Consider the following 12,351-nt stretch of genomic DNA (forward strand, 5'->3'; position numbering starts at 1 on the left):
ACTATATTAGGTAGTCAGACAATGAATATTGTTTAATGATTCAAGAAATGTATTTGTTCACTTATTCTTCACAGTCTGCTATGTATATAGTCTGGTCCTCCATCAAAAACTTAACAACATGAAAGGAACTCTACTACTTTATCCTAAGATACTGTGTCAAGAGACTAACTATATGCAAAGTTCTATGGAATCTAGATCTACAGTAACCTAGGAATAAAATGCTAGGAATCTAAAGCAAGATTGCTATTTTCAGAAAGTACAGACAAACCTATTTTTGATCAATTTAGTGGAGAACACAGAAGAATTAGGACTTCAATGAGGATCAAATGAAATGTATAGGTCATTAAAAAATAGCAGTATAAAAATTTCCAAGATTAAAAATCTTTGCAATCATAAAACTAATGGTTCTACTAACTCTACTGAAAAAAATCTGGGTAGAATTAAAATCAGCTTGAAAAACAAATAATTTTAGCTGAAACAAGTTTATGAAGAGATGTTCATGGAACCTTTGTGTTTGGAATCTATAAACAGCAACAAAATGCAGGCCTAAAAAAGACCTGTACTCACAATTTGAAAAATAAATCTTTGTTATGTGAGACTACACTGTTTGACTGCAGAATTTTTCACATTCTTGACCACAACTGGGAATGAATGAATGAATTAACATATACATTTCACACATACATACAAATATGCTGAGGATGGGGTAAGGGGTGTTTCAGATAGCCAAAGAAAATGATTCCTTGTAATAATAATAAACATAAAGTACTGAACATGTTTTAGGTGCTATTTTAATGTTCTATCCTATTTCTTTCTCACAACGTATCTATGAATATGATCCTATCATTATGCCTATTTTACGGATAATGAAATTGAAGCACAGACAGGTCAAATAGCATGCCTATGGTCACACAGCTAGAGGATGAGAGTTAGGACTTGAACAAAAGTAGTCTGGTAACAGATTCCATGTTCCTAATCCCTAAGATATACTCTAAATAATGGTAGAGTTGGCCAGGCACAGTGGCTCACGCCTGTAATCCCAGCACTTTGGGAGGCCGAGGCAGGCAGATCACGAGGTCAGGAGTTCGAGACCAGCCTGGCCAACATGGTGAAACCTCATCTCTATTAAAGATACAAAAAATTAGCCGGGCATTGTGGTGTGCACCTGTATTCCCAGCTATTCGGGAGGCTGAGGCAGGAGAATCGCTTGAACCTGGAAGATGGAGATTGCAGTGAGCCGAGACCACGCCATTGCACTCCAGCCTGGGTGACAGGGTAAGACTCCATCTCAAAAAAATAAATAAATAAATAATGGTAGAGTTGTGTTGGGGAGAAAAAATATGTTTCTTTTATCCAACTTATGTTCTTGGCTGAGACACAGTAAAAAATGCAGATTAGCAAAAGAAAACCAAACAAATTTATTTAATATAAGTTTTACATGACAAGGGAGCCTTCATAAGGAAATGAGGACCTGAAGAAATGGTTACATGCGAGGTTTGATGAAAAATAGAAAGTCATGGGAAAATGTGGTAAGACAAAAGAGTACGAGCTAAGCATAGTAAACTGGGGGACACTTAGTGTGGCTGTTCATTCAGATTCATCTTGGGGTTCCTCTGTCTTTTGAGATAAGGACGTTCTTTTCCTCTGGTATAAGGAAGCCACCTCTCATGTGAGGATCTTATAATCTGTTTCAGGGGAGAAGGTCACAGAGTCATTCTAGCACCTGACATTTTTCCAATTCCTTCAACTATATTTTGGGAGGAGTATGTCCTGAACCCCATCAGTTGTTATCATCTGTTTACAAAAGGTGGTAATATGAGTGAATATGCTGCTTTATAAAATGGAAGGAAGATGGAAAGGGCTTTAGCACTAAGGTTGAAAACTTTAAAAGAATCAAAATGCCATATTCCTGAAGCAAAAAGAAAAAGAAAAGTCAAAGAGCATCGGTTTCTTGTAAAATAATTTTGAATGAGAATAAAATACACTAGTAGGGAGAGACATGAAGTCAGACAGGCTAAATACATAGACTCATGAAAGTTTATGTTGTGTTTGGGAAATGTGACCAGGCAATTAAATAAATAACTTAATGATAAGAGAAAATAGAAGTAGAAAGTATGACTGTAGGGATGGAAAAAACTGATTTTCCCTCTAAGTTCTCATTTGAGACCCCTGTAACAAAAGACAGATTAACAAGTGAAAAACAAGTTTATTAACATGTGTATCACACATATAATACATGGGACTACGTGGAAGTGAGTAGCTCAAAGAGGTGGCTTAGAACTCCAGTTTATATAGCATCTTCAGCAAAGAACAACAACTATTTAAAGAAGTGGTAAGGGAAAGGAAAGGACTTGCGTCCCAAGGGGCAGCAAATTGTAGGAAGGCAAATATGTGGAAAACTAATGGTAGATGAAGGTTAGTTGGTAAAATGTGTTAACGTAGCTTCCTCTGGTGCTATCTCCAGGCTCATTAGGGACTCAAGTTATCTCCAGTGATTAGTTTTTATCCCTTTTTGGCAGAGAGAGAAGAAGGAATACCTTTGTAAATGTATGTACTGCTTTTAGCAGGAGATAAGAGAGCTTTTCTTGTAACTGCTTTTTCTGAACTGGCTTCAGTTTGAAATAATTCTCATACCAAAATTGCTTATTTTGGTATGGCACGTTTTGCAACCCTTTATAATGTCCTCAATAAATTCTTATTTCTCTGCTTCTGAAACCATGCCTCAAAGAGTTAAAGAAACCAATGATAAACAGAAATTCTTGAGTTTGCAGGCGGCAAATAAAAAAGAAACAACTTAATGAAACTCCCTCTGCTTATAAGATAAAAGAACTAGCTGCAATCAGTTGGAACCAATGTGTCTGACTGGAGTCTGCACAGAACGAGCTTGCTGATGTCACAGCCTGAAATTCCACTGCATGTTTCATACTATCCCAGAATTGCATATGCAACTTATGATAGCATGAAGAGATAACCACTCAAGGACTTTGCAGATCTCCCCTTTCCTTTCACCAATCACCTATTAATCTCAGAATTCCCCCTCCCCCCATCACTTTCTAAAAATACTGCTTTGAAGCCAGCCTGGGAGACAGATTTGAGCTTGACACTCCTGTCTCCTTGTGAGTCAATTTGCAATATAAAGCTTTTCTTTTCTCCAAAACCCAGTGTCACAGTATTGACTTCTAGCATAAGGCAACGAGCCCCTTTTATTCAATAACACTACAAACTTCACTTCTCTTTCTTTAATTTGCTTGGAATACTGAAATTCTATTTTTCTTCTTGAAGATATAAACAACTCCTCCTGATAAAACCCATCACTGAAAAGGCATGCTCTTGTAAATACTATTCAACTATGGGAAATAAATACTGATAAGGTGATAATCATACAATATAGTATTTTATATATACAAAATTATATATATACATACTTTTTTTTAATATCCAAGTAACTCTTATATTTTTGTCTATAAAAATCTAAAAGAAAGAATCTTCTGAAGTCCCTAAAGCTCTATTGCAAGAATTTCTAGCCGTTTGAGAATTCTTTGCAGCTGAGTGACTCTTGAAGGCATTCTGTCAGGCAGGAAATGTAACACTAATCACAGTGTAAAATTGAGTTTTACTGCTATATAACACAAATGGCAATCCTATATTTTAAGAGATATTGTATGATATGTCTCTCAAAGTATGTGACCTTGTGCACATGCACTAATGTCAGAGGTGTTTGAAACAGAGCAACTCCATCTTGAATAGGTGCTGGGTAAAATAGGGCTCAGATCTGCCGGGAGGCATTCCCAGTAAGTTAGGCAATCTAAGTCACAGGATGAGATAGGAGATCGGCACAAGATGCAGGTCATAAAGACCATGCTGATGAAACAGCCTGCAGTAAAGAAGCCAGCGAAAACCCACCAAAACCAAGACAGTGATCAGAGTGACCTCTGGTCATCCTTGCTGCTATTCTCTCACCAGTGCCATGACAGTTTACCAATGCCATGGCAACGTCAGGAAGTTACCCTATATGGTCTAAAAAGGGGAGGCATGAATAATCCACTCCTTGTTTAGCATATAGTCAGGAAATAACCATAAAAATGGGCAACCGCAGCCCTTGGGGACTGCTCTGCCTATGGAGTAGCCAGCCGTTCTTTTATTCCTTTACTTTCTTAGTAAATTTGCTTTCACTTTACTCTATGGACTTGCCTCAAATTCTTTCTTGCATGAGATCCAAGAACCCTCTCTTGGGGTCTGAATCGGGACCTCTTTCTGGAAACACTAATATGATAAAATTAAAAGAGTATATTAGTGAATTACCTATTGCTTATTTATTCATACATACATATTTGCACATAAGTAAATGGCACCACTTTATTTTGAATAGTGTGGCAGTACAAAGTGGTTAAGATAGAATTAGTAGCTAGCACTAGAATTTCCTTGAAGACATAGAGGAATAATAGAGGAATAATAAGATATGAAGATAATGCTTAGTGGGTGTGAAGTAAGTTTTTACCTCTAATTGCTATTGAGAGAAGGAAAGAAGAACCTCGGTAATAATGAAATGGGAATGCAGATTTGGTCCTTTGGCCTTTCCTTCATGAATATGTTTTTTGAGTTTCTTTAACTGCCTGAGGACAAGCGGCTTGAGTAGATGATGTTTAAAAACAGTGTTTTTCAAACTTGTCTGCACATTGGATTCAACAGGGAAACTTGAAAAAATACTTAGGCCTGTATCCCACTCCAAAGGTTATAATTTAATTCGTCTGGGGTATGACCTAACCTTTGGAATTTTTATAAAACCTCCAGGTGCTTCTAATATGTAAACAAGTTTGGGGACCACATTTTAAGGTAATTTTCAGTTCTATGTCTGTGATTAGGAAAAGTATCCGGAGGCATCCCAAATCTAAAACAGAATCACTATTAGGGATTTAAAAACAAAACAAAATAAAAAACTAGGGAAAATCAAGGACATATGTCATTATAAAACAAGGCAGAATTTTTAAAATTATGGCAAATTGGGCAATTTGTTAGCAATTATGACAACACTGAACTTCCCTACTGTCTAGATATAAAAAAGAGGTGTTCTATCATTCATTTGTCTTTGTGGTTTTGTTACAAGAAAGGGTCCTGATCCAGACCCCAAAAGAGGGTTCTTGGATCTTGCACAAGAAAGAATTCAGGGCGAGTCCACAGTGCAAAGTGAAAGCAAGTTTTTTAAGAAAGTAAAGGAATAAAAGAATGGCTACTCCATAGACAGAGTAGCCCTGAGGGGTGCTGGTTGACCATTTTTATGGTTATTTCTTGACGATATGCTAAACTAGGGGTGTATTATTCATGCCTCCCCTTTTTAGACCACATAGGGTAACTTGCCGATGTTGCCATGGTATTTGTGTACTGTCATGGCACTGGTGCGAGTGTAGTAGTGAAGACAACCAGAGATCACTCTTGTGGCCACCTTGGTTTTGGTGGGTTTTGGCTGGCTCCTCTACCGTAACCTGTTTTATCAGCAAGGTCTTTATGACCTTTGTTTTGTACTGACCTCCTATCTCATCCTGTGACTTAGAATGCCTTAACCATCTGGAAATGCAGCCCAGTAGGTTTCAGCCTCATTTTACCCAGCTCCTATTTAAGATGGAGTTGCTCTGGTTCACACGCCTCCGACAGTTTTACTGATGTGTTTCAAGTGCATATATGAATGTATAGCCAGGGGTAAGAGAAAGAAGCATTATAGATTTTTAGTATCCTCCTATTGCTGTTCACTAGGGGTACATATCTTAAGACTAGGAACCTTTAGAGCTGTAACTTTAAAGAACTAATTTTTAACCACCATTCAATTAAAGTTAATACAATGACTTTGCATAATACATACATAAAATAATTAGTGAAGATGGTTCTTAATTTAAAGGATGTTAAACAGCTTGTAGACATCTGGTAACAAGTTGAAATGGGTCATTCAAAATTTATCTAACTAAATTAAGGGGGAAAATTGTTTCTCCTCCCAGGTTGGCATGTCACAAGATAACTAAACCGACTTAGTAGGCTTGCCTGGGAATCCTTAGCTGTCAGTGGTGAATATGCAAAGGGCCAGCAAATTAAATCAACCTGCCAAACTGTCAATTTCAAGCCTCATGACTGCATGAAAATAGCATCACTGGAAGAAATCAAGCATTGCCTTCTTTTGGGTTTCCTGGCACCTATTCAAATACTCATGCAGTTGTGGCTAATTTTGCATGCAAATTTCAGTCAATAAGCTCAGAACAAGACCTCCCAAGATATTTCAAAGGATCTGACAGTATTTTTTCTGAATACCAAATCGACAGTAGTTGAAATTCAATCTCCATTTGCTAGTGCTTTACATATGCACAGTGTCCCCACCACAGAGCTAAGTTAATGAGAGCCTTACCTGCTTTCACTCATATCCTCCCAGCCGTCCTTGCTGAGGTTCTCAAACACATTGCTCATAACCTTGATGGAGTGATTGAGAACAGTGTGGTGACGACCCACAGAGCAATTTTTCTTCGCGGCTTTAAATTTAACCTTGGTCATAGTTGTCTTACAATCATATCGTCCAGATCTCACTTCCGTGGTGGCCATCTCGGATTTAGCTTTGTCTGCTGACTGGTGTGATTTCTCCATTGGGTTGATCAGCTCTTCATTTTCATTTCTCAATGCATTAGCTTCTGCCACTTGTCTCCTCAGGGAAGTGACTTCTGTCTCCAGCTCACTGATTTTTACTTGAAGTTGAGTATTTTCTTTTTCTACATCTTTACTCCCCTTTATTATCTGTTCTAGCTCTTTTTCTCTGGTCTCTGTATCTTCTTGTTGCTGTTCTAAGAGGGATTTCAGAAAATCATTTTCTTTCATTAACTTTTTATTCCCTTCTTTTAATTTTCTCGACCTTTTCTCAAAAGATTTCAGCCGATTTTCCAACTCAGTGACCTAAAGGAAAGAGTTTATTCTTTTAAGAATCCAAAACCATAATCTACTATACTTTATTATCATTTCTAACTTATGAAATAAAAATTACATTTAGCACAAGGACAAAATAAATATAAAGTACTTAATTTCTAGATAATTATAAGGCAGTGCAGATGAATACATTCAAAAATGCAATAATATATCTGTTGAATAAAGGACAGATGGTAAAAGAAGGTAAAATTCTACACAGTGACAGAACTAAGTATGCCAATAAACTGCAGTGTCTTCTGAGATCATAAGTGCCTTGGCTATATATTCTATTCATTGTGGAAAAAATATTTCAGAGAAAAATAATATACACAAATGTCTAAAAGTAGATACATAAACTGTATTAATAAATAACTTTTTTTCAATATTCAACAATCATGAAAAAGGAATGACAATACAAAGTAATCTACTAAGGCTGCTTTTTTTCTAAATTAGAAAAATTTAATTTTAGTAGTCATGTGGTCCTCAGTTTATGTGATAAGGGAACAGTTTACCAAATAATAAAGTCTAACAATTTTAAATTATAATTATTTCAAGATTGCACATAAATTAAAATTTTCCCATTTATTTCAATAAACAATGCTTGTGTTGTAGGACATAGCAATGGTAACACACATTTCTTAATCTTAAGGAATTTCAAAATTATTTGAAAAGACCGACATTTGCATACATAAACCTAATAAAGGATAAAATCTAAGTATCATAAGTCTGAGCAATTAATTCTAATTTCATGCAGGAGCTGACTTACATTTAGATCTTATTAATAATAAGCATTATTGTTTGTAAAGTACATTTTACTATTTACAAAATAGTTTCAAAAACATGATCAACATGATCTCTTCTGACCATCTCAAAACGTGAGGTATGTAGAACCAACAATTATCTTTCCAGACAGGAAAGAGAGGTTCTGAAAACTTAAATTTCACAGAGGTAAACTTTTCTGGGATTCAACTGGGATCCAAATTCAGGATTTTGTGCCCCTCCCACTATTCAACAAGGCATATGAGAAAGAAAAATTACTCAGACATGTATGGAAAATGAACAAAGATTTGGAGTCAAGAAAAAACTGGAGACAAGCAAAACAATCTAAATGACTGAAAAAGTACATGAACTCATTTTTGCTTTTAAAACAAAATTCTTCAAAGAGAAACATGTTTGATATACTGACAACTCCAATGTTCTGAATACTTGTGTCCCTCACAAAATTCATATGTTGAAACCTGATCACTAGTTTGATGGCATGATGAGGTGGGGCCTTTGGAAGGTGATTGGATCATGAGGGTGGGGCCCTCATGAATGGGATTAGTGCTATTATAAGAGACCCCAGAAGCTAGCTAGCTCCTTAGACCATGTGAGGACACAGCAACAAGGCACCATCTATGAACCAGAAAGAGAGTCCTCACAAGACACTGAATCTCAGATCTTGGACACTTGGATCTTGGACAACAAATTTCTATTGTTTATAATCCTCTCGGTTTTAGTATTTTTTATAGCCGACTGAAGAGACTAAGACAACAACCAATGATTCAAAATAATAATATTCCAGAAATATACAAGATAAAACATACATATTCTTAACACTTTCCAGTTTACTGAACTTTACTTATAATAGTGAGGATGTAAATTGTTTCCTAAACATGAATTTCAGTCATGTCTGATTTACACATCCTTCTATATTACCTTTTTTTTTTTTTAATGTTCAACCTCTTTCATTTAAATCAACATTAATTTACTAAGTGACTACACTATCCTGGGGCATGGGTATTTCTCAACACAGTATGAACAATCTCACCTAATTTTAATCACTTCTATTCCATGGTATGATATACTAACCTACTATTGGACCTATGTCCTTAAAGGACCTACTCATGACCTGGAATAAAGGTATCTGAAAAATTTTGTCTCAAACTATTGTAGACTTCTGCATATTTCTGTGAAAGAGATTGTATTGTTCCTTCTCAATGTAAACACTTTATTGGGGAGCTGATTAATATGACAAAAAATACAGTGTTCAAGAAAAAAATCTATGCCAGAATCCTTTTTACTTTTTCCAAATCACTCTACCTCTAAATTTTATTGGAGTTTTAATCACTGCCCAAATCAGCATACTTTTCATAAATATATTTTAAAATACTTTTGCATATTAGATTCCAAAGGTGAGTGAGTAAAATATACTCTATTTTTTAAATACATATTTGATGCAAGTAAGTAATTATACTTTCTTTGAGTCAAGATCTCACTTATTGCCCAGGCTGGAGTGCCATGGCTCGATCATGGTTTTTCAGCCTTGACCTCCTGGGCTCAAGTGATCCTCCCACCTTAGCCTCCCAAGGAGCTGGGACCAGAGGCATGCACCATCACACTTAGCTAATTTTTAATTTTTTGTAGAGATGGGGTCTCATTGTGTTGGCTTGATTGGTCCACATTTTTTTTAAACAGTGACTTTGGTGATACAAAAATATTAATAAGAAGCAGTGTGTTTTAGGGGAAATAGAATTTTGAATCAGGTCTATATCTCACTTCCAACTCTACTTGCTTTAGCTGGTAAAATATTTAAGTTATTTTACCTTTAGTTTCCTCATCTGTGAAATGAGGATAGTAATACCTACACCCTGCAGTTTTGTTGGGAGTATTAAATATGATCATAAACCATAATTCCTGACAGACGGTAAGTAGTAAACAATTTATTATCATTATCATTATTACTGTTTCTATTATCATTCACCTTAACATCTACCTAATAAAACTGCTGTAACTAAAATATAATTACTTGTGCTGAATAGTCTGAATTAGCCATTAAATCAGCTGTATATTTCAATTAAATTATGTTATAAACAAATATAACAAATAAACATCTTAAATTTGAGATTCCAATTCTGGAAATTAGCATTTTTTTTCTGTTGAATGAAATCCATTTAAGTTTGAGGATTAAAATTCATTAAAATTAAAATTTTAATGAACTCATTAAAATTTTACATACGTTGGGGCTCAGAATACAACACACCAAAGCATGCCACTTTGGCTTGCCAAGTACCTTGAATTGAAGGTCACTGGAAGTGCCTCAGAAGCAAGATCTCCTGCCCTCCTGTCACCCTCCCCTTTTTCTCCCCTAAAGTAAGTCATATCAAACATAATTCCTCTTCCCTAAGGCAGGTCATACTAACTAGAACTCCTCTCCCCAAAAGCAAGCCATAAAACCAAGAAAGGTTACTTTCTCCCTTCTCAGTTCTCCCTTGAAGACTTTCATTCCAGAGGGGTCCTGTCCTATACCTGGGGAGGAAGGAAGTCTACACAGAGAGCAAGAAGAATCTGAGCAGAGAGGCCTTGCTTGGTTTGCCCCTCCTCAGCCTATTACCATAGACATACCCTTTTGTACAGATACATTTCTACATGGTTATCCTTTCTTTATCGAACCTAAGCACATAAATAGACAGTTTTCTCTGGGTCTTTGTTTTTGAAGCCTCCTGTGGCACATAAAACTTTGATTAAATAAATGTTATGTATTTCTCGTGTTAACCTGCCTTTTATTATAGGAGTGTCAACTGTGGCCCTTATGATGGGTGAGGAAAGATGCCACAATTTTCCACCCCAATATATATACCAATTGAAGATGTCTGTGGTTTTAAGGTCTGTTAACCTCCCAATAGGAATGTATGTTTAATCATGAGAACTGGTCAAAATTATTTAAATTTAAAATGGAGGACAAATAACAAAACAGAGACACTACTTCTAAACATTTTGAAAAGGGAAAATCCATAGCACTTATTAAAGTGTTATTCAAGGTACACTCTGAAAAATTGTTAAACTGATTTAAATCCTTCAAAAATAGAAAAGTAAATTTTAATACATATTTGAGAATGAAAGTCTGGGGAGCTGTTAAAAGTATTCAATTTGTGGGTTATAATTCAGCTCAAGCCCATATTTTCTTATAGTACTGAACATTTAAAATAATATACCAAATAGATGGCTCTTTTCAGGCTGGGTGCGGTGGCTCATGCCTGTAATCCCAGCACTTTGGGAGGCTGAGACAGGCGGATTACTTGAACCCAGGAGGTCAAGACCAGCCTGGCCAACATGGTGAAACCTCATCTCTACAAAAAACACAAAAATTAGCCAGGCATAGTGGCGCACACCTGTAGTCCCAGTTACTTGGCAGACTAAGGCACGAGAATCACTTGAACCTGGGAGACGGAGGTTGCAGTGAGCCAACACTGCCCACTGTACTCCAGCCTGGGCGACAGAGCAAGACTCTGTCTCCAAAAAAAAAAAAAGAGGCTTTTTTCAAAACTGAAATAAAATGCCTGACATTATGAAGCTATGAAATGTGTATATTAGTTTGCTAGGTTTGCCATAATAAAGTATAACAGAGTAGGTGACTTAAACAACAGAAATTTACTTTCTCACATTCCTGGAGTCTAGAAGTCCAAGATCAAAGTGTCAGCAGGGTTGGTTTCTTCTGGGGCCTTTCTCCTTGGCTTGTAAATGGCTATCTTTTCCCTGTGTCTTCACATGGACTTCCCTCTGTATTTGTCTGTATTCTAATTTCCTTTTTTTAAATAAAGACACCAGTCATGTTGAATTAGGGCTCACCCTAATAGCCTTATTTTAACTTAATTACCTCTTTAAGGACCCTATCTCCAAATACAGCCACATTCTGAGATAATACAGCTTAGGACCCTTAATATATATAAATGTGGGGGACAGAACACAATTCTGCCAATAACAATGTGAAATGTTAATATATTAATTTCAAAATAATCTGCACGTTTCATTTCTACTATATACAAATATTGTTTTCATCTTATTACTATTTTTTAAATTTATTTTGAATGAGTTTCATATATAACCTTTTAAAATAATGAAACTCAAACATGAGGAATTAACTTGTGATTGATAAAACTACATTAGGTAAATATAAAAAATAGTATACTAACTTGACATACGGTACAATGAAAATAATTTATATTGGTTGTTCAGGTCTTAAAATGGATGTCTGGATCTACCATTGTAGCATTCATTTATGGCAGATGGAATGAAATAATGGCTTTCTTCAGGATTTCTACCCTAAGGCAAGAAATAGTAGCATAGTATTACATATCCACAGATAGAAAAATTATATAAAACCTGGCAAATTAAAATATTGTTCTGAAAAAAAGATGATAAGCTAGTGTGAACTGTATGACATCCTAGCTGGTAGTGCACAGATTAATTCAATTAATCATTTTACCTAAAGATAAATGAATGTAAGCATTTCTAGTTCTCTGTGTTACTGTGTTAACTTGATATGTGTCATTCAGTAATAATGAGATGACAGCCTTTGTGACCTGACAAGTGTTAGAAGTATGAACAATCACATCATCTGCTGTAAATCACTAGATTTCCTACAAGTCAATTCAGAGA

The 12,351-nt window shown here is 35.8% G+C and overlaps 1 protein-coding gene across 5 annotated transcripts in view; it reads right to left on the reverse strand.

Moving 5' to 3' along the window:
- Window positions 1-12,351, reverse strand: part of CNTLN (centlein) — a 353,870-nt gene that overhangs the window by 103,198 nt on the left and 238,321 nt on the right. For all 5 annotated transcript variants that reach the window (XM_054501408.2, XM_054501409.2, XM_063650530.1 and 2 more), the window contains exon 15: window positions 6,389-6,924. In XM_054501408.2, coding sequence (XP_054357383.1) covers window positions 6,389-6,924 — 536 coding nt within the window. The remainder of the gene's footprint in view (window positions 1-6,388; window positions 6,925-12,351) is intronic.

The sequence above is a fragment of the Pongo pygmaeus genome, chromosome 13 (genome assembly GCF_028885625.2).
Source record: "Pongo pygmaeus isolate AG05252 chromosome 13, NHGRI_mPonPyg2-v2.0_pri, whole genome shotgun sequence".
Lineage (NCBI taxonomy): Eukaryota > Metazoa > Chordata > Mammalia > Primates > Hominidae > Pongo > Pongo pygmaeus.